Consider the following 27260-nt stretch of genomic DNA (forward strand, 5'->3'; position numbering starts at 1 on the left):
GGTGAGAAATAGTTCCAACATTTTACATCAAGCTTTGTTCAGTACACAACACGCTAAATTTCATAAGAATCAGCTGAGTTCTATGAAAGATATGACAAAAACCATTTTGGTGTAGTTTTTCTCAGTTCACATGTATGTATGTATATATATATATATATATATATATATATATATATATATATATATATGTGTGTTAATGTATGTATGTGTATATATATATATATTTATATTAATGGCTGAGTTTGGAAAATATAGTAGACTACACTGAATGGAAAAAATTCAGCTTCAATTTATTGATATACCACAAATGTTCAAACATAAATCTAAACAGCATTACCTCTAGAACGAGTTAGAAATGTCAAATCCACTGTAAGTTACATAATAAGTTTTCTTTGTGCATTCTTATTTTGACTAGGAGCTATGTCATTGCCGACCATCTGATGGAAACTGTTCATGTTGTAAAGAGTGCATGCTCTGCCTAGGTACACTGTGGGATGAATGCTGTGACTGTGTGGGTAAGTTATTATAAGGAGCAGCATTACTTTTTTGTTTTTGTTAAACGCCATAGGTTTAGTGTTGGTTAGACTGAAAAATGAATACCAAGCAGTAATACTAATGCTCATGAAAATTAGGATTTAACCATTCTCCCTGTATGTAGGTCACACGGACTTCTTTGTAACTTCTAGCACTTCTGTTTAGGGTATTTTATTTTTTAAACAAATTATGTAGTCCACCAATCCAACATATTTGGCAGAAAACAGAGCAATATACAAGTAAATGTTATTTACTGTGGCTCCGATTCACAAAATCTTTCCATGGCAATAAGACTCATTAAAGCAGTCTTACTGTCATGGAAAGTTCTGCTAGTGCACAAAAGGGTTCTCTTCCTTGGCTGCTAACGATCATTGTGGCAGCCACCTGAGAACCCTGTGCAAATGCATTACAAGGAGCTCATTAGTATTCTAATGAGCTCTCCTTGTGTTGCACTAAAGAAACACACAGCCTAGCACAGAATAATCTGTGCCAAAATTTTCCGACAGCGATAGCTGCTCTGTGTGTGCGAGTGATTGAGAGCACATACATGCACAGCAGCTGCACCCGTTAAAATAAAATTTTGGGTTTTTTATTTATATGGGTGCAGCTGCTGTGCATGTGTTTGATTACACTCATACTCTCGCACTCACACTTACTTTTGCTGCTGCTTGATTCTCCCTGCTGGCTCAGCTGATCACATCAGGGGAATCCCCAATTAGCAGAGCTGTCGGGACTCCCCAAAGCCACTAATAGGACACTTCGGGGAGTCCCGCTGGTTCAGTTGATCGGGAATTCCCTTGCCATTAGCTAAGCCAGCAAGGGAGAGCAGGGGCTGCCCGATTCCAGCCGCTGCCAAGCTCTTCCCTCCTGTTGTAAAAGCCTGACACCTGTGACATCCCACCCTCAGCTTCAGTAAAAGAATGACAGGAGGGATGCCTATTTCCTCCTGACATAGAGCCAGGACCCCCCCCCCCCCACCACCACCACCACTAATTGCCGACATCCTTCTTTAGCTTCAAACAGAAGAATGCAGACTTCAGTCAACAAACTTGAGGACAGGGAATATCTCGCTTCAAAAAATAGTGAGGGATATAATACTCTCTCGTACATATTACTTGTATAATATGCTTTTTAAATAACCTAATATATACTCTTCATCTTTATCATCAGAGATTTGAAGCTCCTGGGAAACTTGTCCACATATGCTATGATTGGATGATAAGCTCCTTAATGGGGACAAGTAATATAAGTATGAGGGAGTATTTAGTACATTCTCAAATAAAAGACTGGCAGGAGGGATGCACCAGGAAGGGGAAGGCCCACCATTTTGACTAGGGCCCTGAGGCAGGAGGGATTGGGCATCCCTCCTGCTATTCTATTTGAAGGTAAGGGGAAGTGGGAGGTGTTGGCATTGTGGAGGGGGAAGAGGAGGCAGCCAGGAATGGGCATCGATCCTACCATTCTATTTGAAGCTAAGGAGGGGTGTTTAGGGGGCAGTCCCGACCTGTGGCAGAAGGAAGTGAGCATCCTTCCTGTTGTCTTTCTGTTGAAGTTAAGGGGGGATGGGGGGCTGGAACTGGGCAGCTACTGCTTTCCCTGTCGCTTAGCTGATGACTGGGGAATCCCTAATCAGCTGAGCTGGCAGGACTCCCCGAAGCTATTGATTGGCATCTTAGGGGAGTCCTGCTTGCTCAGCTGGTAGGGGATTCTCCTGCCATAAGCAGGCAGGGAGAATCAAGCAGCAGTGGCAGAAATATTTGTTTTTCTGATGGGAGGGATGGGGAAGGAGCTGTGTCTAGCGATTGCTCTTCTGAGCAAGCGCCAGGCACAGTTCCTCCCCTACTTTTCCTTCGCAGGACATATCAGAAACAGTTTTTATCCCAGGACAAGCAGGCAGCATATTCTTGACTGATGGGTGACGGCACCGACGGAGCCCCGGTACGGACAATTTTAGAGTGATTGCACTCTAAGAACTTGGAAAGTTCTAGTAGGCCGCACCGCGCACGCGTGAGTGCCTTCCCGCCCGACAGAGGCGCGTGGTCCCCATTTTCTTAGTTTCCGCGGAGCTAAGAAGACGCACTTTCAACGGCTGTTGAAAACTTTTTCCTCATTCGCCTTCTCGCTCGCGTAAACCTTTCTGGAAATTGTATTTCCTTTTTTTCTTTTTTCTTATTTTCTTAAAAAAAAAAAGAAGAATTTTCTTTTTTCTTCTTTTTTCGGTTTTGCCCCGGCGGGGTCTGCTACCACCATCGAGGCCTCGGCCTTCGATTTGGCAGAAGCCGTTTTTACGTTCATGCCCCCCCAACCCGGGTTTAAGAAGTGCCAGCGGTGCGCGAGGCCCATTTCTCTCACCGACCCGCACAACTGGTGCTTACGGTGCCTGGGTCCTGACCATCGGGCGTCCACCTGCACCCGCTGTGCCACTCTAAAAAAGAGAACCTTAAAAAACCGACAGATCCAGCAGCGGTTATTGTTTGGTACCGATATGTCGGATTCGGCGGCACCGGCCCCGATGCAGTCGGCACCTACCTCGTCGACACCGTGCCGGCGTCACATCCTCCAGGTAAGCCGGCTAAGAAGCCTTCCCCGCTGGAGCGTCCTCCGGTCTCAGTAGCAGCGAGCCCTGTCCTGCCGACCTCGAGGCGCCCGCGGAAGCGCTCCGCACCGATTGAGGTGAGCCCCTCGACCTTGGGTTCCTCTTCGGAGTGTAGAGCGGCACCGAAGGTACCGCAGAAGAAAAAAGCGGTGCCGGTGCCTTCGCTGGACGAGCGAATTGCCGCCGTCCTGCAGGTGCAGCTCAAGGAGCAATTACAGCAGCTCCTTCCTGCTCTTTTGAAACCGAACCTTTCAGTCCCGGTCCGGTCTGAGCCACCGGTACCGGCAGTGGAGCAACCTCTTTTATCTGCATCCACTCTGTCGGTACCGGTACATTCGGCTTTGTCGGTATCCATGCCGATCTTAGCGCCGGAACCGAGGTCCTTACACCAGGCTGTGCAAACTTCGGCACCGGCACAACCCATAACATATCCCGGTACCGTTTCCCAGAGGTCGGGTAAGTCGACACACAAAACTCGACACCTGGAACCTTCCACACCGGAGTCCCGAGACCGCAGCTTCCAAGTAAGGGATCCTGATCTGTGGGGTGACTCCGAAGAACCTCTTCTCTCTGAGGGGGAGTGTTCATCGGCGGACGAGGATCCTTCTGTTTTAGATCCGTCCTCTAAGCCTGATGCAACCTCTTTCACCTCTTTTCTCAAAGAGATGTGTGACTCTCTCTCTATTCCCTTGGAGGCTGAATCCAAAAAATCCAAGGCGTTTCTCGATGCACTGGATTTTGAACAGCCTCCAAGGGAATTTCTAAAATTGCCTCTCCATGATATATTAAGAGAGACTTTTTACAAAAATCTGGAGACGCCTTTGACCATCCCAGGAGCCCCTCGCAAACTGGACTCCTTATATAAGGTCATCCCCATTCCTGGCTTTGACAAACCACAACTCCCTCATGAGTCTCTCTTGGTGGAATCCACTTTAAAGAAATCCACGGGAGCTAGTGTGTACGCCTCGGTCCCTCCTGGCAGAGAAGGTAAGGCCATGGATAAGTTTGGCAAGAGGTTGTATCAGAATGCGATGCTAGCTAATAGATCAGGGAATTATGCTTTCCATTTTTCATTCTATCTTAAGCATCTCATTCAGAATTTGTCAGCTTTTGAAAAGTACCTCCCTGACCGCAAAAGATCTGCCTTTCGCCAAACTTCTTCATCACTTTTACAACTTCGTAAATTCATGGTCAGGTCGATCTATGACACCTTTGAGCTGACCTCTCGAGCCACGGCTATGTCGGTGGCCATGCGTCGTCTGGCATGGCTTAGGGTTTCAGAACTTGATGTCAATCATCAAGATTGACTGGCTAATGCGCCTTGCCTGGGTGATGAGCTGTTTGGAGAATCCATGGACTCCACTACCCAAAAGCTCTCAGCTCATGAAACTAGGTGGGATACTCTCCTCAAAACAAAAAAGAAGACCCCACCTACCAGGCCTTTTCGGCAGCAATCGGCCTACCAACGCCGATTTGTGGCTCGTCCTTTGCCACCAGCCCCTCAACAGCCCCGGCGTCAGCGGCAACAACAGAGGCAAAACCCTAGACCAGCACAACAGCAACAACAGGTGAAGCCTCCTCCTCCACAAAAGTCCTCCTAACCCTTTTGACTTGATTCTCCAGGACATAGCCAGTATTCTACCATCTGCTCATCTTCCGCAGCCCATAGGAGGACGCCTTGCTCATTACATAAGCCGTTGGGAAAATATCACCTCGGATCAGTGGTCCTCAACATCATCCGCCACGGCTACTCTCTCAACTTTCAGACTCTGCCTACCCAAAGTCTGCCAAAAGAGTCTGCTTTGAACACTCCTCAGTCTTCCCTCCTTCTTCAAGAGGTTCAATCCCTCCTCCTTCTGAACGCCATAGAGGAGGTTCCTCTAGATCAGCAGGGATAGGGATTCTACTCTCGTTATTTTCTAGTCCCCCAAAAAACAGGAGATCTCAGACCCATCCTAGATCTTCGCGATCTCAACAAATGCTTGGTCAAAGAGAAATTCAGAATGCTTTCTCTGGCAACTCTTTACCCTCTTCTCAATCAGGGCGACTGGCTATGCTCCCTCGATCTCAAAGAGGCATATACTCACATACCGGTCAATCTGGCCTCCAGACAGTACCTCTGCTTCATGATCCATCATTGTCATTACCAATACAAGGTCTTGCCTCCTCTCCAAGAGTATTCACCAAATGTCTGATTGTGGTGGCTGCCTTTCTACGCTCTCACCACCTTCAAGTCTTTCCTTACCTGGACGATTGGTTAATCAAAGGCCAATTCATCTCAGACAGTACTTCTGGCCACCAACCAAACCATCCTGTTTCTACAACTTCTGGGGTTCGAAATCAATCTACCCAAATCTCATCTCATCCCCACTCAGAGACTTCAATTCATTGGAGCGGTGCTGGACACAGTCCTCATGAGAGCGTTCCTGCCGTCCAACTGTCTTCAAACTCTTCAGCAGGTACTTCCACAACGTTCCATCTCTTCCAAGCAAATGATGATACTCTTGGGTCACATGGCCTCCACAGTTCATGTCACACCCTTCGCACGTCTTCACCTGCGCACTCCTCAATGGACCCTAGCTACCCAGTGGTCCCAAGCAACGGATCCCTGCTCACGACACATATCTGTGACATCGTCTCTTCGTCAGTCTCTGCAATGGTGGTTGATATCCTCAAATCTCTCCAGAGGTCTTCTGTTCCATCTACCTCCTCATCAACTTATCACCACCGACGCCTCCCCTTAAGCCTGGGGAGCTCATTTGAACGAATTCCAAACTCAAGGTCTTTGGACAGCCCAGGAAATGAAACATCACATCAATTTCCTGGAACTCAGAGCGATGTTTTATGCCCTCAAGGCCTTCCAACATCTTCTCTTTCCTCAACTCCTCCTGCTGTGCACAGACAATCAAGTTGCAATGTACTACATCAACAAGCAGGGTGGGACAGGCTCTCGCCTCTTGTGCCAGGAAGCCCAGAAGATTTGGGCTTGGGCCACAGATCACCAACTCTTCCTGCAGGCGATCTACATTCAGGGAGAACAGAATTCCTTGGTGGACAAACTCAGCAGAATTCTCCAGCCTCACGAGTGGACTCTCAATCCTTTAACTCTACAGTCCATCTTCGCTCAGTGGGGCACTCCTCAGATAGACCTCTTTGCAGCTCCTCACAATCACCAGCTGCCCCTCTTCTGCTCCAGACTCTACTCTCCTCACCGTCTGGCAGCGGATGCATTTCTCCTGGATTGGTCCAATCTGTTCCTGTATGCTTTCCCTCCGCTACCTCTCATGTTGCGAACCTTGTTCAAGCTCAAGAGGGAACAGGCCACCATGATTCTCATCGCCCCACGATGGCCCAGGCAACATTGGTTCTCCCTTCTACTTCAGCTCAGTTCCAAGGAGCCTATTCTTCTTCCATTGTTTCCTTCTCTGCTTACACAGCATCAGGAGACCCTTCTGCATCCCAACCTCCAGTCTCTGCACCTGACAGCTTGGTATCTCTCGGGCTGACTTCGAATGATACTCTGTTGTCTCAGCCCGTTCGTTCTATTCTGGATGCCTCCAGGAAACCTGCAACTCTGCAATGTTACCATCAGAAGTGGACAAGATTTTCTTCCTGGTGTCTTCTTCATCATCATAATCCTACGTCCCTTGCAGTGGAGACTTTGTTGGATTACCTTCTTTCTTTGTCTGACTCTGGCCTCAAGTATACTTCCATCAGAGTCCACCTCAGTGCTATTGCTGCTTTTCATGAGTCAGTTCATGGGAAACTCCTTTCAGCTCATCCCTTGGTTTCCAGATTCATGCGGGGTCTTTTCAATGTGAAACCACCTCTTAAAGCACCCCCTGTAGTCTGGGATCTCAATGTGGTTCTCTCCGCCTTAATGAAGCCTCCGTTTGAACCTTTGGCTACGACTCCTTTCAAGTTTCTCACTTGGAAAGTGGTCTTCCTTATTGCTCTAACCTCTGCCAGGAGGGTCAGTGAGCTACATGCACTAATTGCGGATCCACCTTTTACAGTCTTTCATCATGACAAGGTGGTTCTGCGTACACATCCAAAGTTTCTCCCTAAGGTTATCTCGGAATTCCATCTCAACCAATCCATTGTTCTGCCTGTCTTCTTTCCGAAACCTCACTCTCATTCTGGAGAACAGGCTCTGCATACTTTGGACTGTAAGCGGGCTCTAGCTTACTATTTAGAGCGTACTAAGCCCCACAGATCATCTCCCCAACTTTTTCTGTCCTTTGATCCAAATAAATTGGGACGTCCTGTTTCTAAACGTACGTTGTCAAATTGGCTTGCAGCGTGCATTTCATTTTGTTATGCTCAGTCCAGACTGACACTGGAAGGTTCTGTCACGGCCCATAGAGTTCGAGCTATGGCAGCATCTATGGCTTTCCTCCGTTCCACTCCACTTGAGGAAATCTGCAAAGCTGCTACTTGGTCCTCAGTTCATACTTTTACATCTCATTATTGTCTGGATGCATTCTCCAGACGGGATGGGCACTTCGGCCAATCTGTTTTGCAAAATTTGTTTTCCTAATGGCCAATCTTCCCTCCATCCCTCTTTTTGTTAGCTTGGAGGTCACCCATTAGTCAAGAATATGCTGCCTGCTTGTCCTGGGATAAAGCACAGTTACTTACCATAACAGGTGTTATCCAGGGACAGCAGGCAGATATTCTTGCGTCCCACCCACCTCCCCGGGTTGGCTTCTTAGCTGGCTTATCCTAACTGGGGACCGCACGCCTCTGTCGGGCGGGAAGGCACTTGCGCGTGCGCAGTGTGGCCTACTAGAACTTTCCAAGTTCTTAGAGTGCAATCACTCTAAAATTGTCCGTACCGGGGCTCCGTCGGTGCCGTCACCCATCAGTCAAGAATATCTGCCTGCTGTCCCTGGATAACACCTGTTACGGTAAGTAACTATGCTTTTCAGCAATACTATCCAAAACGTTTTACTCCTTATAGGACTACCTTACAACGCTCACAACCTTCTCAGTATGTGCCAAGACAACGTCCTAGAGTCTGAAAACAGCCTGCAGTCTCTCAGCTTCCTGCACTCAAGCCTGCACCTAATTTTTGACAATCTCCTGGGGGAGTGGGATGGCATGGCTAACTCGCTTCTTTTTGGCTTGGGAACAGATCAGTGGGTCCTCAGCATTGTGTCTCGGGGGTATTGCCTAAATTTCCCATCCCTGCCCTGCCTTCCCAGACCCTCGCCCCGCCTCCGGAGGGGGGGAGATTGATGGTGGCAAGAGTGTATGAGCATCCCTCCTGCTGCTGCTGGGGGGGGGGTTAGTTTGCAGCAGTGAGGTGTGGTGGATGGCAGGAGGGAGTGGGCATCCATCCTGCTACTGGGGGGGATGTTTCAACAGCGGCAAGAGTGTGGTTATCCCTTACGCTGCCAGGGGGGTGTTTGGAAGGAGGGAGTGACATCTTTCCTGCTGCAGGGGAGGGAGGTTGTTTGACAGTGGTGGGAGGGAGTGGGCATCCCTCTCGCTGCTGGGTAGGGGTGTCGGAGGGGTTGTTTGGCAGGAGGGAGTGGGCATCTGTCCTGCTTCTGGGGGAGGAGTTGCTTGACGGTGGGAGGGAGTGGGCATCCCTCCCGCTGCCGGGGGGGGGGCAGCGATGTCAGGGGAATTATTTGACAGCGGGAAGGAGTGGGCATCCTTTCTGCCTATCTTTGATTTGGGTTGGGTTATTTTTAAAATATGTGGGTGTATTCTGCGCATGGGCTGATCACTATTGCCAGAAACTCATCCCATGCAAGTTTTTTTTTAACCCTTTGACTCTCCTCAAACCTCGTTTGTAAGCGTGGATGTTTAAGAATGCCTTGTGTGTTTGAAATCATTATAGTAGTGGCTACGACAGCAGCCCGTCAGATTTTACCGTGAACATTAGAAAATCATCCCCTCTGTCCATCTTCCATTCCTACTAATTACCTGTTTGGGAAGTTTTGCTCTCCCATATGTGTTTGCTCTTTAATACTGTGCCTTCCTTGTTCCTGATGTGCAAATTTGTTGGGATTTATTGAGGGGGTGGGGGATTGTTTCTTTATTTTCAAAAATTGACCTTAAATAGAACATAAAAATAGCCATACTGAGCCAGACTAATAGTCTATCTAGCCCAGTATACTATATAGCTAGGGGAGGGCACTGACACACAGATTTCATCATCAAGTGTGGCTGCATTCTCCTGCTGTCTACGGAGAACACCTGTTACAGGTAAGCAACTTCGCTTTCCCTTGGACATGTTGGCTCCAATTATTTGCTCTATATCCACATTTGCAGAAGACCACATGGCCCATCCAGTCTGCCCATCCATAGAATCCACTATCTTCTGTCCTTAAAGAAATTCCACTTGCCGGTTCCACACTTCTTGAATTAAAACAGACTTTGTCTCTGCCACCTCTACCTAGAGACTATTCCATGCATCTGATACTCTTTCTGTAAAAAAACGTATTTTCCGTAGATTATTTCTGAGCTTGTCACCTCTTAACTTCAGCCCATGCCCTCTCACTATGGAGTTTCCTTTCAAATGAAAGAGACTTGTCTCTTGTATTTTTTTCGATTAAGAACCAGGCTTCAAGGAATGCTTAATTGATCCTCAGATGCACCACTCCACGTTCAAACTTTATCATAACGTTAAGCTTGCTGTGCAGAATCTTCCCTGGATCAATATATTATAATTTATAATAACTTATCGTGCTTCCAATATAAACTGTATATAAGTTAACTGTTTAAATATTATAAAGTGCTAACATTTAAAGAGATTTTAGTCAAAATGATTTAGCTTTTAATTGTGTGGTCATTGTAGGGACTTCTTGTGCATTCCTTGAAGCCTGGTTCTTAATCGAATGAGGCTTGGTTGTCATGTTAATGATTGAATGCTTATTTAAGATTATTTACGATTGAGTGCGACAATTGATCATGTGTATTTATCATGTGTATTCATGTAGACATTTAAATGTCTTTATCATTTATCACCCTCTCCTGACTTTCCTCCAAAGTATACATATTGAGATCTTTAAGTCTCTCCCCATATGCCTTATGGCGTACACAAGTGTATCATGAAACTGTGTGCCACGGCGAGATTCCTGGTGGGCTGTGAAATGCTGATGGGGGGTGGGGGTGGAGAGGCATCTTCTGACTGCCTAAAAGACATGCCTCTCACGTGAGAGGCACATCCTATAGGTAGTCGGCCAACACCTCTCCTTTTTGCACCTCTCCTCTTCCTCCTTTCTGCACCCCCCCCCCTTCACTAGCAGCTCAGGACCCCATCTGGAGGGCCTCTGTACATTCACAGATGTCGACATGATGACATCATGCATGATGTCGTCATGTTGACCATTGCACATTTCCGGATGCCTTCCTGCCGTGAGCCCAAGTTTAGAGAGTTTTCGAGACGCTGACGTAGACAATCAACCTTTTTAATAGCCTTCCTCTAGACAGATTCCATCCTGTTTATATCTTTTTGAAGGTGTGGTCTCCAGAATTGTACACAATATTCTAAATGAGGTCTTGCTAGAGTCTTATTAAAGGGGCATCAATACCTCCTTTTTCCTACTGGCTATTCCTCTCCCTATGCATCCAGGCATCCTTCTATCTTTCATCATTGCCTTTTCAACCTGTTTGGCCATCTTAAGATCATCATATACTATCGCACCTAAGTCCCGCTGCTCTTTTGTGTACCATTCCCTTGTGTTTTGTAGCCCAAATGCATGATCTTGCATTTCTTAGCATTAAATCTTTGCTGTCAGATTTCAGACCATTCCTCAAGCTTCACTAGGTTCTTACTCAAGTTCTCCACACCATCAGAGGTGTCTGTCTATTGCAGTTCTGATATCATCCGCAAAGTGGCAAATCTTATATCGCTTACAAAAATGTTAAAAAGAACAGGCCAAAAAACTGAAACTTGAAGCACCACATTCCTTTCCTTGGAGCAATCTCTATTAACCACTACTCTGTCGCCTTCCACTGAACCAGTTCCTGACCCAGTCTGTCAGTTTGGGGTCCATCCCGAGGCAATGAACTAGCACATGGTGGGGAGGGTGGAGCGCAAAGGCAAGTAGCTTTTGAAAATTGTCGAATTATATTAAATTGAGAAGTTATTTCTATTGAGCTAAAAAGAAAATATAAAAAACTACATCATGCTGCACAGAATGGTTTTTGACAGCAGAAAGAGAAAGTAATGTCCATCTCCCCTGTACTGTGCAAAATACTATTCTGCCTTTGCCCCTCTCTCCTCCCTGCTTCCAAAAGGTGTGAAGAAGATCTGACATATTTGTTCCTACTTTGGGCCATGATACCAATAATGCTTCTCGACATTCATTCCTACCAGAACACCTGGCCTTGATCATACATGCAGAACACAGATAAAACCCTATGTGGCTCATAATCGAAAGAGAGAAATGTCCAAAAACCGGCCTAAGTCGGCACTTAGACGAACATTTCTCAAAAACGTCCAAGTGCCGATAATAAAAACGGGTTTTGGACGTATTTCTAAATGACCTAGACCTTCATAGTGCCGCTGAACGACCAAAGCTAAGCGAGGCTTTTCGGGAGGAGTGTTGAGGGCAGGAGTTGGGCGGGACGTGGGCCGGCTTAGACTTAGTCGTACAGCATGTATAACTGAAAGTTATACAGCCCGCGATCAGAACTTGGACGTTGTGACTTAGACCTTGTAAAACATGGTCTAAGTCACAAAAACCCACCTAAACTCACCAGATAAGCACTTCAAACACATAAAACAGACCCCCATACACTACCCCTGTGAGCACTGCCCCCCCACCCACCCCCATAAAAATATTAATCACACCTTTAAAATTCAGCCTCCAGACCATCATCACCTGGCTGCCTGGCATTGGAAAGCCTAGTCGTCCAGCACAGAGGCAGCTTAAGTCGTCTTAAGGGTGGGTTAGGGACCCAGAGAGAGGAGGACCCATGCCCATAAGCCCCTATAATCACTGCATTGATACTTAAACATGTGTACTCCCCTATACACCCCAAAACCCTTTTTTTACTGGCATATAAGTGGCTCCTGCAGTCATAATGGCTATTGGGGTGGTAGATAAGTGGGTCTAGGGGATTCTGGAGGTGGTTGGGGGGGGGGCTCACCGTACCCTATAAGGGAGCTGTAGTGAGAAGAAGACTTGGCACCCTTTTTGTGAAGTTCACAGCAGTGCCCTGTAAGGTACCCCCTATTTAGGTCTGGGTGATCAGTCCATCACTTTGCAGACCCCTCCCACGTCCAACAGGGCTTGTTCTAGGCGTTTTAGACTTGGACGAAAAGTTAGACGAAAATGTGGTATAAAGATGGACAATTTAGCGACTTGGACGATCAGATCTGCAGGACGTATAATTAGACGATTTTCAAAAGTAAAAAAATTTTGGATGTATTTTTTGAAAATGTGTCCTAGGCTGTTTTTTACTTTGGACGACTTGTGAGTTGGACGTAAACGGACTTAGACATCCCTTTCAATTAAGCCCTTCCACGCGAACACAGTTAAATTGAAAATAAAATCATTTTCCTACCTTTTGTTTGGTGATTTTTAGTTTTCTATAAATCTCTGGTTGTACTTCTGTCTATACCCTTAACTCTGTTTCCAGGGCCGCCTTATCCATTTGCTGGGTTTTTTTTTTCTCCTTCACTTTTTGGCCTACATCCATCTTTAGCATTAACTTTTAATATTCAACTTTCTTCGATTTTTCTTCCTTCTCAATTCTATCTAACATTCCATGTCCTCCCTTTCCCTATATCCACGTGCACCATTACTCTTCCCTCCCCCCCCTTGTGGTCTGGCATCTCTGTCCTTCTCTTCCCCCTCTCCCACCTCTTTCTTCTCTTTCCCTTTCCACCTTCTTGTGATCTGGTATTTCTCTCCTCTCCTCTCCTTCCCTTCCTTCTTCCGTATCCTAGTCTGGAATATCTCTGTCTCTCTCCTCCTTCCCTGATCTGGCATATCTCTCTCCTTCCCTTTCCCCCTTTATCATTTTGGTTTCTCTTCATGGTACCTTTTCTAATTATGCTATATATTTTTTTGAGATGGTGACCAGAACTGCACACCATAATCAAGGCACAGTAGGAAAAAAGGAGGTATTGATACCTCTGTATAAGACTGGTGAGACCTCATTTAGAATATTGTGTACATGTCTGGAGGCCACACCTTCAAAAAGATATAAAAAAGGATTGTCGGTCCAGAGGAAGGCTACTAAAATGGTGTGTGGCCTTCATGATAAGGCGTACGGGGACAGACTTAAAGATCACAATCTGTATACTTTGGAGGAAAGGTGGGAGAGGGGAGCTAGGATAGAGATGTTTAAATACCTACATAATATAAATGTGCATGAGTTGAGACTCTTTCATTTGAAAGGAAACTCTGGAATGAGAGGGCATAGGATGAAGTTAAGAGGTTATAGGCTCCAGAGTAATCTGAGGAAATACTTTTTTATAGAAAGGGTGGTAGATGCATGGAACAGTCTCCCGGAAGAGGAGGTGGAATTGTACACAATATTCTAAATGAGGTCTCACCAGAGTCTTATACAAAGGCATCAATACTTCCTTTTTCCTATTGGCCATACCTCTAGCTTTTGCCATCACCTTTTCAACCTGTTTGGCCACCTTAAGATCATCACATTAATTACACCCAAGTCCTGCTTTTCCGTCGTGCACATAAGTTCTTCACCCCCTAAACTGTACCGTTCCCTCTGGTTTTTGCAGCCCAAATGCATAACCTTGCATTTCTTAGCATTAAATTTTAGCTGCCAAATTTCAGACCATTCTTCAAGCTTCGCCAGGTCTTTCTTCATGTTATTCACACTATTCGGCGTGTCTACTCTAGTGCAGATTTTGGTATCATCTGCAAAGAGGCAAATCTTACCCGATAACCCTTCAGCAATATCATTTATAAAAATGTTAAAAAGAACAGGCCCAAGAACAGAACCTTGGCACACCACTGGTAACATCCCTTTCCTCAGAGCTATCTCCATTGATCACTACCCTCTGTCGCCTTCCAGTTGCTGACCCAGCCTGTCACTTTGGGACCCATCCCGAGGGCACTCAGTTTATTTATTAGACAACTGTGTGGAACACTGTCAAAGCCTTGCTAAAATCTAAATACACCACATTTAGCACGCACATCCTCTATCCCATTCTCTGGTCACCCAGTCAAAGAAATGGATCAGATTTGTCTGACAAGACCTACCTCTAGTGAATCCATGTTGAATCCACAGGATTCAAGAAACTTGACCATTCTCTGTTTTAAAAATGTTTCCATTAATTTACTTACCACAGAAGTCAAACTTACTGGCCTGTAATTCCCTACTTCTCCCTTACTTTCACTTTTGTGGAGAGGGACCACATCCACCCTTCTCCAGTCCTCCGGTACCACTCCCGATTCTAGAGACTCATTGAAAAGGTCAGTCAGTGGAGCTATCAGAACTTCCCTAAATTCCTTCAGCACTTCCACTTTTATGGAGAGGGACATCTACCCTCGTCCGGTACTGCTCCTGACTAGAGAAGCATTGAAAAGGTCAGCCTGTGAAACTGCCTGAACTTTTTCTAAGTTCCTTCTGTAGCCTCGGATGTAAATTTGGCCCCATCGCTTTGTCCTCTTTTAGTTTATCTAGCTCGCACATACACTATCCTCTGAAAATCGATTGGGATCTACGACACCTCCAGCCCTATTTGTATTTGTCTTCTGCAGTGCTCCTAGCACTTCACTGTGGGCATAGAACAGAAATATTTGTCAAGCAATTCAGCTTCATCTTTATCAGCTTCTACATATTTCTCCCCTTCTTTTTGAGTCTGTCAATGTTACTTTTACACTTCCTCCTATCACTAATATCACTAATTTATCTAAAAAATATCTTGTCCCCCTCGTTTTACCACGTCTGCTATATTTTCTTAAATTTGCATCTTTGCTTTCTTGACTACATGACCAGCCTCTCAACATTTCCAGATATTTTTGCCCGTTTTCCTCTTTCTGAAATATTTTGTAGTTTATGAAAGCTAACCTTTTTTTCCTCACTTTCTCAGCTGCTACTTTTAAGAACCAAAGCAACCTTCTTTTTCTCTTTCTTTTACTTACTTTCAGTTACAAAATGGTTTGTTACCCTTACAATAGCTCTTTTCAGTTTTGCCCACTGCTTTCCTAGTCTTTCCAGATGTTCCCATCCAGACAACAATTCCTTGACATAATCCCCCATCTGAACAGTTAGTTTTTTTTGTGTGTTTATTTAAAGTCTAGATAACTCTAGAACCTTCATTTTCGAATGGGCCCTATCTACACCTACTATAACATCAGAAACACTTTCACTGTTAGTAAGCACTAAGTTCAGTATGGCCCAATCCCATGTGGGTTCTGTTACCAAATGCTGGAACAGTTTTCCTTTTAGAGAATCCAGGCTCTTCTATTTCTAGAAGATACCACAATCAAAATCTGGCATATTAAAAATCGCCTATTGGTAGTATTTTTCCTTTTACAGCTATATTTTGAATGTCTTCTATTAAATCTGTCTCTACTTTTTCTATCTGTTAAGGAGGCCTGTATATCACATCAATGTAAATACATTTTCCATTCCCTCTTTCCAGTTTGACCCACAGTTCCTCTTCCTTACCCTGTAGATCCTGTATGACTCCCTCTCTCTTTTTCTTTCTTCTCTGTCTTTCCTGAACAGATAGAACTATAACCTGGTCATGGTTCTCAGTGAACCATGTCTTTGTGATCACCAGTAAATCCAACTCAGCCTTTTCCATCACAGCCTCTGGATCCAGAGCCTTGTTTCCCATATTTTGGGCATTAGTATACTGTATTGCCCCTTTTTCTCATTTGTGTAGAGGTAATTAGTAATTCATTTATCTGAGGGCTTGTACTTGGGCCCTTTTCAGTAGGTTAGCCAGTCTGCTGCTGAAAACACTTCTTCCCTTCTTTTGATAGATGTACAACATCCCTATTCAGCAGCCCTTGGGAGTCATCTCATGGTCCAGAAAGCCAAAACGCTCCTGACGACCCCATCCATGCAGTCACACATTCATTTCCAGGCTGTAAGCTTCTCTGCCTTGGTCTTTACCCTCAACAGGGTAAAGGGATTGACGAGAATACCACCTGTGCACCTGACTGCTTCACCTTCTCTCCCAGGGCCACAAAGTCACTTTTAATAAATTTGGAGGGGTACCTAGTAGTAGTATTAGTGCCAACATGTATAAGCAGCATTGGATAATAGTCATTAGGTTTGATGAGTCTTGGCAAGCTCTCCATAACATCTTGAATTTTTGCACCAGGTAGACAACACAGCTCCCAAGAAATCATGTCTGGTCTGCAGATGGACGCCTTTATACCCTTCAGAAGGGAATCGCCAACCACTACTACCTTTCGCCTCCTAGTGGCCACAGATTCAGCAGGTTTAGTGATTTTGTGCTTTGGTCCTTTCTCTTCCTGGGATGCTCTCATTTTCCTCCACTTCTAGGGCTGCAAGGAGAGGTGGAGGCACAATATTGATCCTGCAGGGTCCTGTAATCTGAGTCCATCTGTCCTCCCTCAGCATGGCCTCTTCTCCCTACTGGAAATCTTTTGCTTCATGCAGCATTTCATCAATGTATCTCATTCTCATGGATGCTTCATCAGTCTTGCCACCTCCTTTCTCGGTTCCTTCACTTCCCTTATGACAAATTCAAGCTGAAGACAGCTTGCCCATGGAACCACCTCCTTTGCTTGGGTACCATTTTCTCTGTGCACAGACACAAGCTGTAACCTGGGCAACAGGTTTGGCGACATGTTTCCCAACCTTTCTGTGGTTGCAGAAGTACTTGCACCTGATGAAAGAGGAGAGAAAGCAGAATAAAATCCTACCAAAAGAGTGTCATCTTCCTAATTGGCTGAAAAGCCTATAAATCAAAAGATCCGCCTTGGGGAGGGTGGGAGGGAATTAAACAGAGACTGCCTCTGCTTATTAGCTGTGCTTTATATTGATACTAAAGCAGTTTTAAAATAGCCCCTTGAAATGCTAGCCTATGTACTCATAAGAGACTTTCTTTGCTAAGAAAAAAAAAACTATCCCTTAAACTCCCTTGCTAAGTGAGCAGACTACTTTAAATAAATAAAATAAAGTCCCTTAGCGCTATTTAGCTTTAGGTCTCCCCTTTCCCAAGTTGCAAGCAATTTCTCAGCAAAGTCTTACCAGTGAAGATATCTGTCTCTGGAAATCCTCTTACAGTACCTCTTTTGCACTCTTTGGCACCATTTATCTCCCCACCCCTCCACGTAAAGACATGGCCCTCTTGGTGTGAGGTTGGATTTTAATGCAGGCACTGTTAGATTTTAATAGCTTTCACTCAGAAATTTTATTCTCAAGCAGCCATTGCTGAATGATGTTCCCCCCTCCATTCTATGTTTTAATACCAGAAAAAAATCAGGGGGCAAAATTTTTTTTTTCTTGTACCTTTAAAAATAACTCCAGTCATTGTAGGTAAAATGAGTAACACCAGATTTTGTTGGTTTGCTAATCTTTTCCATGAGAATGTTTGTTTTTCTGAAGCCTAGCATTTTTATGTTGTTTGTAGGTAGTTTGGAGAGAGCTTTTAACAGTTTGATTGAAAGCACATGTTTGGTTTAGAGTGCCAGGGGGAGGCCCTTGGTTGGGGAGAATGTAGCTCTCAAAGGCCTGTCCAGATGTTAAGGATCATGTATCCCTGACATGTATTTAAAGACATGGACAGTAGGCAAAGGTTTGTGAAAGAATCTTTTTATTTATCTACAGTAGTGGTGAATAACCTCGAATGAAAAGAGATGAAACTTGGGCATTAGATATAATGAAGCATTTTTCTTCATTTTATATCAGTTGGAAAACTACTAGTACAATAGGTGTGTCATTCTGGATGAGTAGGTAATTTCCCCATGCTCCGCAAGCCATGCAGAAGGAATCCATTCCAGCTTTTCAACACCTCCTCCTTCATCAAAGGGCTCTTGTGTTCCCTTCAAATTTCTTCCTTTGCATGCAAGCCAGAAGGAGTCTTTCTGATCTGCTCTGTATATTTCTTTATTTTATTCAGTCTTTTTTGTGGGTTTTTGATAGCTTTCGGTGCTCAGAGCTCCCCTCGTCAAGGATCTAGCTCTGCCTGCATGGAGGAAAAGCAGACTTGAGGTCTGCAGCTGACAGGCTAATCCTTTTTTGGAGCTTGGGGTCCATTCTCCTTGTAGCAGTGATTGCCTACTGGGTCACAGGGGCTTGAGTGCAGGCTGTCTGGCATCCATAGGGGGCACAGCAGGGCTCTTCAGGGTGCAGGCTGCGTTTCACTTCTCCCCTTTAGCGTGTGTGGGTCTGTGGAAGTTAGAGACTCAGTCAAATTTCAGTCAGACTGTTCCTCCAACAATGAATCTTTGGGCTGCCAGTCATTTGAGGTAATGATTTCTTCTCCCAGTTCAGCTACTTTAAGAACTGAGACAGGCTGCAGCACAGGTCAGTGAGTAAGGCTGTTACAGCCTATGAGAAAAGTCTGTGTGTGTGTGGTGTCTTTTTTTTTTTTTTTTTTTTTTTAAAGCTGTGTTTCAGATTTCTACCCCTTCCCTTAAGGTTCCCAACCTTAAAAATCCATTTTTTGTTGATTTTTTTTATATTTTAGTTAAGGTGTTTTGGAACTGTTTTGTCACCATAACGCTGCCACAATGGCCATCTTGGATTTCCCTTTTTTTTTTTTTTTTTTTTTTTTTTTAAGTTCTCCGGAACCTTCATATCACCAGGCCTCAGACTCCTTTATCCTTAGTTCATGCTAGGTTTTTGCTGGATGGGGGCCTGAAGAGCGCCCTTGTGCCATGCAGCCTGTGTTTGTGTGGGGGGGAGGAGCAGCTGGCTTAGCCTCTCCTTTGTTCTCTAGGGCTGAGGAATGGTCCGGGGGGGTCTATCTAATGGGAATAAATCCTTTCCAGAACCCTTTTGGATGTACAGAGAGACGATTATGTGAAAAAAATATTTTGGATGTACTTTTTGAGAATGGACAGTTTGCCGTTGCTGACTTTGGACGACTAGCACACTATGTCCAAATCGGACTTGAACATATCTTTTGATTATGCCCCTCTGTATGACCTCTAAATTAAAATAATGATGAAACCGTTAGTAGAACATTGCGAAGAGAAAGGTAATAGTTTTTTCAATGTTCAAATGTGTAGAAATGGAATATATTCTGTACCTGCAAATGAAAGCCAGGGTGATATCTGGAAACAACTTAGAAAGTGAGAGTAATGCTGGATATTTTCTTTAGACTAATGCCGAAAGGTTTGAGTGGAAAGTAGTTTTTGAATGTTTTTTTAAAAAAAATTTATGTGAATAGTATTTTTGGATTGGTTGGAGAGCTGACATACGAATTGATGTCATGTCGCAAATATTTGAAATGAAGGTGTCTGAAGTAGGAGCCGCCATGATTAAGCAGCCATGGTGTTGTATTCTTTTGACGATTTCCCTTGAAGAAGTGTTTGGTGAAACAGGGTACTCCTGTCGGGACTCTACTTGCAGCGCAATGTTGCAGGATAATGAAGGCAGCTGAAGCTGGACAATTAGTAGCTAAGTATTTTGCTGCCCACAGTGCTTTATTTGGAAAGAATTTGATAAATTGTTCCTAGAGTTTGGAGAGAGACTGCTAGTACTATTATCATTACAACTGATTATAATTGAATAAGTGGAGGTTTTTTTTATGACCAGTGATTTGGGTGTGTCTTGTACAGCTATTTTCTCACCTTCTCTGGAAGAGTGTAGGTTTTTGTTTTGGTAATTGAAATCACCCATTTATTATAATGTTGCCCAATTTGCCAGCTTTCCTAATGTCTGTAAACATTTCTTTATCTGTCCGTTCTTTTCAGAGGGATCCACTCTTATCATTGTGATATAATTTGTACCCTATAATAAGTGTCCCACAGATTGTCCTCCTTCCACTAGGTCTATATTCTGTAATTCTTCCATCTTATTTTTCAGGCTTCTAGCATTGGTATACAGACACTTGTCATTGTCTTTTCCCTGTGTCTACAGGCTGCTTAGATGTTGACAGGGATATTTTGCATCCTTTAATTTGGTCTAAACCTCTATATTGAGAGTCCTTAAATGGTCTGTTTCGATAGTATCATTCAAGGATATTCACACCAAACCATGGGCTCCTGGGCAACTATCAGCTCTACAACCCCTGCCCACTTCCGATTTTTAGTTTTTTTTTTTTCCCTTTATTTATCATTTTAAAAATTTTAACAAAATCAAAACATTTTGTACTGAAAGATTGTCAGATCGAACACAAATAATAAGTAAATCATTAACATAATAAGAACAAAATTCAAATCGGACAATCTCAAGTCCTCAACCGATTTTTAGTTTTAAAAGCTTTCCAGTACAAGTCATTGGTGAGGCCTATTTGAAGCACTGTGTTCAGTTTTGGAGGCTGAATCTGGATAAGAACTGAAATTAGTACTGGGCAAACTTGCACGGTCTGTGTCCTGTATATGGAGTTTGGTTTAGGATGGGCTGAACATGGGGACAGTGCTGAACAAACTCTCTTATGGTCTTTGTCCTGCAAATGACAAGATGGTTTGGATAGGGCACCTCTAGTAGTTGAAAACTAAAGTCAGTGCTGGGCAGACTTCCATGGTCTGTTTCTCAGAAATGTCAGTGAAAGAATATAATGTGTGACTGTTTCACAGACTGGATGGACCATTCAGGTATTTATCTGCTATCATTTACAACGTTACTGTGGAAAGGAGTAGTTGTTTCCTATCTATGCGTACTGCTTTGACACTGTGATATACTGGCTGGCTGATCATCTGATCATCCTTTATCAGTTCAGTTTCTTGCTTTCTATCGCCACCTGCTAGTAAACAGATATAACTCACAATTTCTGCACTTATCCATTGTGATTAAAGGAAATAAAATGATTCAGTAAGTCTTATGTAAAAAAATCAAACTAGATCTCTTGTGTCCATAGCTGTGCCCTACAAACATGGTATACCACTGCTAATATAAATGTGTGCCTGCTGAATACTTTCTGTACTGGCAAACAGTTGGACTATTTTTAATAATTTATGTGCTAGAAATGTGAGGAGTTTTCAACAAAATGCTACACGAATGTGAAATAATTACTGGTGCTTCCAGCTCATTGTAGAACACATAAAGATAGAACTGTTCTAGATGAATTCTAGAGGGGATGCTAATATCCTTTAATGTCGTTTCTCTTTGCCTCTGCAGGAATGTGCAATCCAAGGAATTACAGCGATACACCTCCAACCTCAAAGAGCACTGTGGAAGAGCTCCATGAGCCCATCCCTTCTCTTTTCAGAGCACTCACGGAAGGTGACACCCAGCTGAACTGGAATATCGTATCTTTCCCCATTGCTGATGAACTATCCCATCATGAGAATCTAGTCTCCTTTCTGGAAACTGTAAATCAGCCACAGCACCAGAATATATCTGTTCCAAACAATAGCATCCATGCATCCCACAGCACTGAAAAAGGTAATGCCTGGGGGCTGGCAAGAGATAAGGGCTCTCTGGGAGAACGGAGCACAATTGAGTTAATTTTTGAGGAATGGCTGACTAGTGTCCAACAGCCATGTTGCAATCTAGTTTCAGAGTAACCAATATATGCAAATTAATCTGCTCTGAGGCTGGTTTGTGTACAAATATGTCATGCATTTACATCATGGATATACCTGGGGAACTGCTGTGGCAGAAAATATTCAGTTCTGATTTATTTGTCAAGACAATGGATCCCAACGCTTCTGCTCACATCTCCCTCAGCTCAATATTCTCTTGACCTTTACCTCCTCAAGTTGATCCTCACCCCTTAAAACATCCTTTTCCAGTTTGACTGCACCAGTGAACCCTACCATCACTACGCTCCCCTTTTCTGTTCATTTTAGCTCCACTGCACTATCCTCCCTTCCAATTGTGTGTTGTCCCTTCTCTTCAACTTAACTTTACTAGCGTCTCCTCTTTCCCAAGATCATGCCACCCTCTCCGATACCACTATATGAATTTCATGCTGCTCCCCTCCTTTGTTCTCTTTTGGTGAAGCCAAAGTTAGAGCTGATATCTCCTTAGAGAGCTTTATGGACTGATGAAACTGTTGCCACCTCCTTCCAAACCTGCTTTTTCTGGTGATGATACTGCCATTGCCACTGCCACCTTCTAGCTTCAAGCAAGCCAAAGCTACAGCAGCTGGTCCCATGCCTGCATCAAGGCACAGCATCCAGAAAAATAGTGTTGAACTTTTAAAACATGTTGCATCAGAGGAGATCACTAACTACATTGTGCAAAATTCTGTTCAGCAGTTTACATCCCTAATTAGAAAGCGGTGATAGTTCTATTTCTTAATGTACTTGATGTTTGCCTGTCCCATGCCACGTCTTTCATGGAGCAGGTATAAATGTGTGCTAAGATTTGCACAGTGCTGGGGGCCTATTTGATGCATGTTTCTGTCTGCTTCAGGTTTCCTTGTGCTTTCCAAGGCTGGGTATGCTGCTGAACCATTGATGGTCAGATAAAATGCAAAAATTTGAATATCATGTATGATTGATCCACGATAGAGCAAAAATGTTTGTGGTGCAAGATTCCTTAGGAATATAAAGCACTACACAAAAAGACCCACATTATTTTTCAGTCAGCAAAAACAGCATTTGAATACACACTTTTTTAAAATCTAAACTTAATTTTTATCAATTATGGCTCTGTACAGTTACAGATGTGCTATTACTATGATGAGTGTCTTAGCATCCAGCAATTGAGAGTGTGACTGCCTGCTATGGAGAGTGTGTTTTCAGGGAGTGCAAAGGCAAGTTAAAGAGCTGTCCTGGATGGTTTTGTTTTTGTTTGCTGGAGGAATACTGAATTTGGCAGATATCTCTACTTAGTCTTGCCAGGGAATGTGGTAAGCAAGCTACAGGACTTCATTAATGCCTTCAGTTAAAGTCCTTATTTAAAATGAAGGTTGAAGAGTGGGTGTGCTTGTGTGAGACAAAATTTTTTTTTTTTTTTTTTTTTTCATGTTTTGATTTATTCTGTCATCTTGTGATAGACTCTGTATTAATATCTACCATTTTTCACTGGTAGAGCTCAGTCAATTACACACTTCCTTCTCGGAAACTAAATATTTATTCCCTGACCCTGTATAAAAGTTTTGGTTTGCTTTTCTTTTGTGACTCATCAGTTCCTGTGTATTTTGTTCCTTACAAATTGTGCACCATTCCCTTAGTTTGAGGAACACTATCCCTAAATGATTGAACTTTAGTTCCTAGCATGAGTCTGCTATCTTCTCATGGCTCTTATCCTTGTGCTGGTTATTAAAAGCAGCTCATGCTGAGGGAGGATTTATTTTTTTCTCATTTCCTGTGCTAAAAGCCACTTCAGACAACTCAACTAATCTGAGTTAGCAGATGGTCAAAACATATCTAACTCCTTCATTTTATTTTAGGAAATTTGTGTTGTATTGTTGCAGCAGCTTGCACAATCAGCAACAACTTGTGGTTTTCAGTAATGAATCAAAACAGCAAACTGTTAAAACTTCCAAAGGAACAATGATAATAATAATAATAATAATAACAGTTTATATACCGCAATACCGTGAAGTTCTATGTGGTTTACAAAAGATTAAGCAAAGGTACAAATTGATTGAATTTAAGAGGGTGGAAGAAAGAAAATTAATAGGACAGGAAATCCATTGTTGAGGAGAAAGTGATCAATAGGACAAGTTAATCGCTATTGAGGGGAAAGAGATGAGTGGATCAGTTGTCTAGATGCTTCAGGAACAGGTGTGTTTTTAGACGTTTCTGAAATTCCTCGTAAGTAGTGGGCGAAAGCAATTGTTCTAGGTCTTTACCCCACGATGCTGCCTGGTGTGAGAGAAGGTGTTCATGGTGTTTTTTCAGTTTGCAACCTCTCACTGGGGGGGAAACAAAGTTGGAAGGTGAGCTTCTCTTGTGTCTGTTGGCTGAGAAGGAGAAAAGGTCAGTTATGTATTTAGGGGCAAGTCCGTGTAGTGCTTTAAAGCAGAGGCAGTCGAATTTAAACTTTACGCGTGCCTCCATTGGCAGCCAATGCAACTGCCGGTAGTAGGGTGTCACGTGGTCAAATTTCTTTAGCCCAAAGATCAATCTGACTGATGTATTTTGCATCAATTGTAAACGTCACATATTCTTTTGGGAAATTGCCAAATAGGCGATGTTACAGTAGTCAAGTAGACTTAGTACGAGGGATTGGACCAGGATTCTGAATGCCGATGTTTCGAAATAAGCTTTTATGATCTGAGTTTCCAGAGAGTAAAGAATCCCTTTCTGATTAAGGAGTCCACCTGGTCTTTCATGGTTAGGCATTGATCCAGAGTTACACCTAGTATCTTTATGGTGGGCTGGATAGGGTAACTAAGTTTATTGATACATAGTGGTATTTTGGTGTCAAGCGGATGTGGTGAAGCAACAAAGAATGTCGTTTTTTCTGAATTGAGTTTGAGCCTAAAGTTTGTCATCCATTGCTCCATCACATTTATGGCTTCTGAAGCTTTGGGAATAGTTTCAGAGACAGAATCAGCGAATAATCGTAAAGTCATCTGCATAACTAAATAGTTTTATCCCCAGTTGGGTTAATTGCGTGCCCAGTGAGGACATGTAGACATTGAAAAGCAATGGGGATAGTAGAGACCCTTGTGGCACACTGGATGGATTGCTCCAGGTGTCGGAAAGCTCATAATTAATGATGATGAAGGGAAGATTCTTTTAACTCTTCCTCTATCGTTTCCAGGAAATCTTATGATTGAAATTCCAGGATTTTTGAAGTTTTATTTGCTGAAGGCTGAAACTGTTCTAAAACAGTCTTTGTATTTAGAAGCCACTATGAAGCGAGACAAACCAGGAAGCCCGGGGCCCTTAGCATGTTCTCTGATAATAGTAGATGGCATTGTTAAGCAGACTAGATATGAGTAGGCCATAAGGTCTTTATTTGCCTTCAATTTTCTGTGTTTGTGTGGCCTGCGGAACTATGGGAAATATACACATTGTAAGCCAGAGTTTTGGTGATTTTTAAATATTATATTTCACAAATATTTTTAGAATAGTCACCCTAGCAGTTTGTTTCTATCAAATTTTTACTTTTATCAAAGGTGGTCTGCGGGGCTCTTTACTAGAGAATGACTCGGGGACAAAGTTTGTCCCCATCTCCATTGGTGCTTGTCCCTATCCCTGCCCCTGCAGATTCCATCTCCATCCTTGCCTCATCCCCGCAAGCTCTTTTCCTGTTCTTGTGGACTTTGTCTTCATTTGCACAATCCTCAAACACTTATGATTTTATATTTAAATGTTTTTATTAAAGTATAAAAAGGAACAATATTCTCTACAACTATTTATAAATCACAAATAAAGGTTTCTAAGCGGCGTATATTACTTAGAAATGTAGAATGCATGGACAAACACAGACATACAGGAAACAAAAGGGGAAGAATTACATCGTTAAATAGGATAGGGAGACAATTAGGGTTAAAACATGAGGAGAGGACCCATCTGTAATAAAGGTTTAAAGAGCAAAAATTAATTATACAGTGAATCTGTCTTTGAATAAAAATGTTTTTAATTTTGATTTAAATCGGTCTAATATCTATTCCTTGTGTAATTGGGTGGGCATAGAATTCCAAAGCATGGGGGGTGGTTACTGAAAAAATATTTAAACGTGTCGTGCTAATGTGTCTCATTGAGGGAATGGATTGTAGAACGAAGGGTTCTCGTTGGAGCATACGGAATTAGGAGTCTGTCACTGAATTTGAGGGAATTTGTAGCCAGTATTTTGAAAGTTAATAACAAGATTTTATCCCAGGACAAGCAGGCAGCATATTCTCGCATATGGGTGACGTCATCCACGGAGCCCTGATGTGGACATCCACGCAAGCAGACTTGCTTGTAAAACTTTAGAAAGTTCGCGACTCCCGCATCGCGTATGCGCAAGTGCCTTCCTGCCCGACATAGGGCGCGTCTCCTCAGCTCTGTTTTCCACAGAGACGAGAAGTCCTTGTTTCGACGCTCTGCACTAGATTTAGTTTTACTCGTGCCTTCTCTTGCCGCAGCTCGTGTTTTTTCTTAACATGGTCGCTGTGATTTTTTGCATGTTTCATTTTCTAAAAAAGAAATTAAGTTTTGTTTATTTTCTTCGTGTCACGGCGGAGCCTACCCTACGGCTTCAGCCTGTGGGCTTCGATTTAGCTGCATTTGTTTTTCATTCTATGTTCTAGCCAGTCAGAGGTTTCAAGAAGTGTAGCCGGTGCCAGCGTGCAATCTCCCTCACTGACCCACACAAGTGGTGTGTACAGTGTTTAGGACCTGACCATCGTCGGAGTCATGTGCCCGCTCTGCTACGCTTCAAACTCGAGCCCTTAAATGTCGTAGAGTTCAGGTAGAAAAATATTCCGCAATATGGATAGGCCCTTACCTGAGGCCCCGACTCCAATTCCAGCCCCGACTTCGACTTCAACCCCGAATCCAGTGAAATCTTCTACGGGGCTAAAGCCTTTCACCTCGACCTTAATAAAATCTTCCTCGTTAGGGAAGTCCTCATCTTTGGGGAAATCAGCTAAATCTTTTCCTTGGGAGCTGTTACTATCTCCCTCAGGTAAAATAGCTAAGCCAACTCCTCCAGACATGCCACCTTTTAGAACTGGTGGTTTTGAAGCTTCCTAAAAAACGAAACGTCCTCGGAGACTATAGTCACACCAAATGTAACAGACTCGCTGGTCTCGGTGCCGGTTTTGCCGAATATGTGGGCTACTCTTCTGCATCAGTAGTTCGGTAACATGCTTGCCCAAATTACTCCTGCCTCGACTCTGCTTCCTGCTGTCCAGCCTGAGCACTCAACAGTATTACAAAGAGTCGAGTCCTTGGCAGTGCCTCGAGCTCTACCTGGTCACTCTATCTAAAGAGTCAAGTCCTTAAGAGTGCCTCCAGATGAATCTACACACACTATTCAAGGAGTTGAGTCTTTGAGAGTGCCTTGAGTTCAGTCTGCACATTCTATACAAGGAGTTGAGTCTTTGAGAGTGCCTTGAGTTCAGTCTGCACATTCTATACAAGGAGTTGAATCCTTAAGAGTGCCTCGAGATAGCTCGTTACAAGGAGCTGAGTCCTTTTTTTGT

The 27260-nt window shown here is 43.6% G+C and overlaps 1 protein-coding gene across 7 annotated transcripts in view; it reads left to right on the forward strand.

The window, feature by feature from the left end:
* Positions 1-27260, forward strand: part of TWSG1 (twisted gastrulation BMP signaling modulator 1) — a 79507-nt gene that overhangs the window by 25736 nt on the left and 26511 nt on the right. For 6 of the 7 annotated variants that reach the window (XM_033929493.1, XM_033929497.1, XM_033929491.1 and 3 more), the window contains exons 3-4: positions 416-515; positions 21341-21607. In XM_033929493.1, the coding sequence (XP_033785384.1) occupies positions 416-515; positions 21341-21607 (367 nt within the window). Of the gene's footprint in view, positions 1-415; positions 516-21340; positions 21608-22582; positions 23273-27260 lie in introns of those variants that run through there. The other variant, XM_033929498.1, reaches the window with a different exon arrangement.

This window comes from Geotrypetes seraphini, chromosome 2, assembly GCF_902459505.1.
Source record: "Geotrypetes seraphini chromosome 2, aGeoSer1.1, whole genome shotgun sequence".
Classification (NCBI taxonomy): domain Eukaryota; kingdom Metazoa; phylum Chordata; class Amphibia; order Gymnophiona; family Dermophiidae; genus Geotrypetes; species Geotrypetes seraphini.